This window comes from Trichogramma pretiosum, unplaced genomic scaffold (genome assembly GCF_000599845.2).
Source record: "Trichogramma pretiosum strain Unisexual culture from Peru unplaced genomic scaffold, Tpre_2.0 scaffold40, whole genome shotgun sequence".
Taxonomy (NCBI): domain Eukaryota; kingdom Metazoa; phylum Arthropoda; class Insecta; order Hymenoptera; family Trichogrammatidae; genus Trichogramma; species Trichogramma pretiosum.
The window spans coordinates 189,998-196,454 of record NW_019641657.1 but is presented as its reverse complement, the minus strand read 5'-3'; the positions used below and the strand labels follow the sequence as shown (position 1 = coordinate 196,454).

Sequence of the window (6,457 nt, the reverse complement as noted above, 5' to 3'; positions counted from 1 at the left end):
GGGAAAGGGCTAGCCTGAAAACAAAAAGAAAGGAAAAAATAAAGAGAAATATATGGAATCAATCGATTCAACGAAGCTTGACTCACATAAGCCAGGGAGATAACATCGAAATTTATGGCTCAACGATGTGTACGTCAAAAATAATATTATTTAATAACGATGATCAAAATCTAAACGCGCGAACGAATCTGACCGAGAGCTTCAGCGGATATAGATTTTTGGGAGGTGGACGAAAAACGAAACATAAAACTGATACTATAAAATAAAAAACACTGTTATGGTGTATGCGTTATTTGATAATTATTTACAAATCGAGTTTTTCGTTACAAATACGTCCTAATAATAATTATTGTATAAAGTATTTCATCGAACGTGTTACTTATTAAAATGCTGAAAAGTGTATTGATGTCCGTTAAAATTGATTAAAAGATAAAGAAAAACTTGTCCATTAAAATTAGGCTTTGGGCCTCATCGCCCATGCATACAAATTACAAATTGGGTATCATACCAACGAATATGGTAATCTATCTGTAACAAAGAGAAAACAAAGTTGCGATTAATGAAACAAATTAAGAATGATCAATGCATCGTTACTATTATTACATATCGATTCTTATACGCTCGAGGTATATAAATTGAAGAAAAAAGTCGTGAAATCATTTTGAAACTCGTAGCCTCTTTCTTTTTACTCGCACGCGCTGACATATATCATTACTATAATTTAAAGTTAGCTTTGCGTTTTTTATTGTTATTACCTCATTTTGATCCACACCATCTTTTACTAAACAAAAGTGCCATAAGATAAATCTGCGAATTTCAAAGGCAGGTGTTATAAACGTCCCCCAGAAAGGCCAGTATCCATAGACTCTGTAAATACCATCGTAGCTATACAAGTTCACCGATTTATTAGGCTTTGTGTGAGGTAACTTGACTTGTCGAACAACTCTGATGGGAACGCCTTTGCGATAGTCCGAAGATATTATTCGTCCGCAGATTTTGTACGGAGCCTTACAGTTCATAGCCAATGCTTTGTTACCTCTGGTCAAAGTTTGATTTTCAGTTTGTTCTCCAGATGTTCTACCACCGGAGCCGGTGTAAAAGATTACATTTCTAAAGTCACAATCATACTCATATCCACCAGACAAAACAACCGAATTAGCACCCTGTAATGAGTCTCCAGATATTCCTGGTTGCGTAGGTGTGTGAACTTTACAGGCAGCTAAGTGCGCTCTATCCCAAAATAGCGCACCTTCTTCAATTCCTTTAATTGAACCCATTTTTTTAAATTCTAATTGTTTTCCAACGGGTTTAATGATCACCTATACACAAAAAATGAGAAATATGTCAAAACTCGCAGTCAAGATGCTTTAGAAAATGAAATAAATAAAATTGACCGATCATATTACCCTAATTTCGTCGTCAGATTTGATGTTGCAATTCTTAAGTAGCTCATGGTCTTTATAAAGCTCATGATTAATAGTGAGTATAATTCTAGTTGCCGGTATACCTATTAGGTTCCGGTTTATCTGCCGTGCAACTCTCATTTTCAGATCAGAGATCGTCATTGTTCTATAGACTTCTACTTCGCCTTCATGTTCCCAATCGGAAGTCACATATTTCAAGCGCATTTTGACGCGTGAGTCAAGAAAATTATATAAGTAGTTTACACTTTGCAAAAAAAAATAGCAAGAGTCCCAGTGACAGTTGGCCGGGCAGAGCACCACGATAGAGTGTACGTATTATTTGCGGGAAAAGAGTCGCGCGCGTTTATGGGCTGTTCCTGTGTGTTTTTGCCCCTCTCGAAGAGATTCGTATCACGTGGCTCTCGCACAGGGCTAGTATAACGCAAGGCTCGACAAATTGTTACTTTTATTATTGTATGGTAATATCACATTGTACACAATGATCGATTTCTCAGCTATGATATTATTGAAATCGAATGAATTCCGTTGGTATTCGACGAACTGACATTCTCTTATTTCAAAATGTTAGCCAACTAAAACTTTTACAATAGAATGATTCAAACCCGTGAAAATATATGATGAGTATTTAGGCAAACTTAAATTTTCTTTTGCAAACTGTATTAACCACACTGACAAGTTTTTAATACAATTGTTCAATAAATAATAATATCATTGGTAAAAATTATAGTAAAGTTAAATTTACTTTGGATTCTACTTGCCTGCTCGCCTCGATTGAATTCAATGTTTGTCATAGATCGATTAAAAATTTAAACCAATTGCAAATTTGCCGAATAATTTCAGGATAATATTCAAACGTTAGCATCAAACTATGAAAATCAGCCTGACGTATTGTTCATTACTCATAAACTCATAACGTATAACGTGTTAAGAAAATAATAAATTTCGCGGTTATCGAAAGACTTGTTTTTTTCACTCATAATTGTCAATCTGAGTTTCAAAACATTATGACCTGGTGCTTCGAGCGAGTCACGCGTGATTATATTCTCGCGGACCCACTCCTATATTCGCTATCCTGAATATCAAACTCGAGCATCTGTACGATAATTAGAGTGTATATATCCTATCAAAGGCAGAGAAAAAAAAAGGATGCAATGTTCGTATAAGCCAGCCAAGCGGCGTCGAAGCGAATCGAGAATTTTCATCTATCAAAGCTTGCATACATCGGCTTGCGGAGGAACTATCGCGTCCATGTATTATTATTCGATGCGCACGGCTCGATGGCGATATAGACGAAGCTATCTGTGAAAAGGACTGATCGAAAAACAAAAGGGAAGAAAAAAGGAAAGAGAAATAGATGAAATCTTGATCAAACGAAGCTTGACTCATAGGCCAGAAAGATAAAATCGAAATTTATGGCACAACGATATGTATATATGTGTGTGTGTGAGTGAGTGTGTGTGTAAATTCGAATTAGCTTGACTGGAAAAAAATACTTTATGAATCTTATTAGACTGTCACCGTTTATTTCAGTATAATAAGTGCGCGTGAGAGACTTGTGTACATTGTAATATTCTAATATTTCTGTCGAACCTATACAAACATTTTATTTCTGACCTGTTGGTGATATAAACCATGAGTAGATCCTTTTCCAAATTTAATGTAAAATCAGATATTGAAATTAAAGTTAATGTCTTCGTTTAGAGTTAATGTATCATTGATGATTTATTTATTTTTTTCACGTGTTCTATAAAAAGTGAAAGAACATATATTGATTGAGAATTAATTTTTCAATAATGACTTGGGTTTTGCTTGAATAGTTCCAAAATTGTATAAAATTCAATCAAAGTTAAGGCCAGCCTTCACCACTAGATGGCGAGTACCTTTATTTGTAAATCTGCAAGTGGTAAAGTGAAGATAATTGTATAATATAACCGCAGCTTTTAAAAGGATATGAAAATTATCTCATTTCATTTTGTTAAAGCAGCTACCGAAGTCGAACGGCGCCTTCACCCCCGCGACATTTCATCGATCTGGAAATTCTAATGTAAATACTTTTAACATCGATAGCTAATCCGCGGATGCACGCCGCGCAATTCCAGCACGTATGGGTGTGTTTTGCACACGGCAAACAGAGAGATTCTTTGAATTGCGCTCGACTCACGCGCGCCGTTTTTTCCCACCTGGTTTTTTTTTTCTAAGCCGAACGCCTGTGCGTGGGTGTTCGACTGTATAATACTGCTTGCCAGTTGCACTTTTTTGATGTTACACACGCGCGCGCGCGCCTGTGAGTGTGCACAAAAAATATTTCAACATGTTTCTGTAACTAGAACCAAAAGCTCCACATAGAAACGAAGAGTGTCGTGTTTACACACGTACATTACTCGGTTTTATTTTCGAAGTGTATACATAGACTGGAGCACTCGACGGTCTCGAAGTGTACGTATATATGTATGTCGATCTTGCGAATCTTGTTTTTTCCATTCCTCATGCAGATTCATGACGACTTATTAAGGCACTTGTGATCAGTTGCATACATTACTAGTTTCGACCGTACGCTGATATACGCTGAGAGAACTGACAGCGAGCAATTTATTTATTATGCCTGCGCGCGCCGAGCCTCGCATCGTCATTTTTAAAATTATATTCAGACACATGATTGGTATTGTAACATAATCGAGATAACAATAAATAGTCCATAATCGTTTACAGAAATTACATATCTGTGATTTTATTGAAAAACAATGAATTCTATAAAAAGTAAAATCTAAAAGTACACATCTCGTTTCTATTTTTCACGTATCAATTGTACTTTTATCACGATGAGTGATGTACGATTTTTGCACTGCAGCACGGACTTGATCATTGCCACATGAATTATGTAATAATCAACGACGGAAGCACTCAACAATACACGGCTTTCAGTCGAATTCATCATAAATCCGTACGTTTAATAAATTATTAATTAATCCTGCCATTCGAATTACGTAAAAGCTCGGGTACAATTTGCATGATCGGTGTTTACATTCGCGACTTCGATTGCGTCATTGCGTCTCGACAAAATCGCGTCGACGTCGGCGATCAAGCGGCCTCCTCCTCCTCCTCCTCCAATCTTCGGAACGTCGCCCAAACGCCGCCCTTGGCGTAGGCCAGAAACGACGTGCGATCCATCTCCAGGGGCCAGGGTGACTTTGCCGACGGCGCCAAGCGATATCTCAGCAGTAGCTGGGCCGCGGCGAGCTTCACCAGCATCAGTCCGAGCCGCATGCCCACGCACATGCGCGGCCCCTCGCCGAACGCCAGGAACATCTGATACCTGTTGCGCTCGCCCGCGAGCTGCTGCTCGGGGCCGAATCGATCGGGCCGAAAGGCCTCGGGCTCCGACCAGTAACGGGAGTCGTTCTGCAGCGCCTGCACGGGTATCAGGACGCCGTCGCCCGGGCGCAGTCGGCACAGCTCGGCGCCGTCCTCGCCCCGCAGAGTCGTCTCGCGGCTGCAGCGCTTGTACAGCGCCGGCGTCGGCGCGATCAGCCGCAGCGACTCGTACACGGCCTGCTCGAGGTAGCCCATGGCCTTGAGCGACTCGTAGGTGATCGGTTGGCCGCCGCTCGCGTCGCGCACGTGCCGCCGAATCTTGGCCTGCTCCTCCGGGTTGCGCGCGAGCTGATAGACGAAGAAGGCCAGGGTCAGGCTCGACGTCTCGTACACGTCCGTGTGATAGATCAGCAGGTCGGCCACGATGCTCTCGATGTCGTCCTCGTCGTTGGTGTCCAGGACGAATTGCAAAAAGTCGTCGGGTTTTCGAGCTGGCTGCTCCCGGCGATGCCTCAGTATGCTCAGCAGCGTCTCGCGGAAAAAGTCCTCGGCGCTCCGGGGCAGGAAGCGCACGTCGGCGAAGCCCGCGAGCTCGGGCAGAAAGAACACCACGGCCTGCTTGACGACGTTGGCCAAGCTGGGCTCGAAGAGGCCCTCGGCCACCGCGTGAAACGAGCCGGGCTCTCGCTCGTCCGCGAAGCAGCGACCCTCGACCTCGAAGGCCGAGTTGGCCACCATCTCGCCGGTGTAGCGCACGAACAGTTTCTTCAGTTCGGCCTCGTACTCTTGCACCTTGGACTCGGCGAGTCGCCGCTCGATGAAAGCCGTCATCTTCTCGCACACGTTCCGAGCGATCGCGAACAGGCAGCTCAACTTCTTGCCGGACAGATGGCCGACGACCCGGGCGCGACTCTCCCGCCAGGCCTGCATATCGTGAATAAAGAACGGATTCTTGGCTAGTATCGCGTCGGCCTTCGGATTGATCTGGCGGCCGTTGTAATGGAAACTGGCAAAGTCCGACTGTAGCACCTGCTTGACGAGATCCGGGTGGCGCAGCACCAGCATGGGCTTGCGCATGAAGTAGATGCCCACGGCGCTGGCGTCCTGCCCCGGAGCCTCGCGATAGGCCCGATCCGCGAGATAGTCGAGGCTCTCGCGCATCAGCAGACTCGGCAGCATGTGGCCCACTCCGGGCCAGCAGCCAGGCAGCGTCGGCACGTTCTTCTGCTTGGCCCAGTGGTCGTGGGTGCGCGTGAGATACCAGTAGAGACAGGTGAGCGCGAGAATCGCGCCGAGCAAAAGCAGCATCGCGACGATCGCGTGCACGCGGCAGACTGCGAGCGCGAAGGCACTGCAACAGTCAGGCTACTTCGCTCGCGAGATCAATTACGATCGTGTAGCTCTGCTCGATGACGTAACGATTCATAAATAACGATTTGTGTCAAATTTATCAAAGTCATCAAAGTTACCTATTTTCCTCTTCATACATCGTTACAATATCATCCCCACCTTCGCAGCCGAGCAGTCGTGTTGTGATAATGACGATACAAGCTGCACAGCACCCACGCACACACACACGCGCAGCTTTTCAAGTAACGACGACGATGACTCGAGTTCGATCCAAGTTTATATATTTATCGAAATACGCGTCGAACACAACTGCACAAATTGTCGACTCCCGCTGCACGCGCACAAAAAACTTTCTTATACCCCAACGGAAA

The 6,457-nt window shown here is 43.8% G+C and overlaps 2 protein-coding genes across 2 annotated transcripts; both read right to left on the bottom strand.

The window, feature by feature from the left end:
- Positions 1-258: 258 nt before the first annotated feature.
- On the bottom strand, positions 259-1,976 carry LOC106656188 (E3 ubiquitin-protein ligase UHRF1-like). Its single transcript, XM_014376900.2, has 3 exons — positions 1,407-1,976; positions 756-1,319; positions 259-528 (listed from the first exon to the last, which is right to left on the bottom strand). The coding sequence occupies exons 1-3, from the start codon at positions 1,626-1,628 to the stop codon at positions 469-471; spliced, it is 846 nt and encodes a 281-aa protein (XP_014232386.1). The 5' UTR covers positions 1,629-1,976; the 3' UTR covers positions 259-468.
- Positions 1,977-4,113: 2,137 nt separating this feature from the next.
- LOC106656186 (probable cytochrome P450 28d1) lies at positions 4,114-6,078 on the bottom strand. The gene has a single exon (XM_014376898.2). The coding sequence runs from the start codon at positions 6,042-6,044 to the stop codon at positions 4,503-4,505; it is 1,542 nt and encodes a 513-aa protein (XP_014232384.2). The 5' UTR covers positions 6,045-6,078; the 3' UTR covers positions 4,114-4,502.
- Positions 6,079-6,457: the final 379 nt, after the last annotated feature.

Coding starts and splice junctions, on each gene's coding strand:
- LOC106656186 (XM_014376898.2), bottom strand. CDS start 6,044: ATGCTGCTTTTGCTCGGCGCGATTCTCGCGCTCACCTGTCTCTACTGG.
- LOC106656188 (XM_014376900.2), bottom strand. CDS start 1,628: ATGCGCTTGAAATATGTGACTTCCGATTGGGAACATGAAGGCGAAGTA. Junction 1,320..1,406: donor AATCTGACGACGAAATTAGG/GTAATATGATCG, acceptor TTTTGTGTATAG/GTGATCATTAAACCCGTTGG. Junction 529..755: donor ATGGTGTGGATCAAAATGAG/GTAATAACAATA, acceptor TCTTTGTTACAG/ATAGATTACCATATTCGTTG.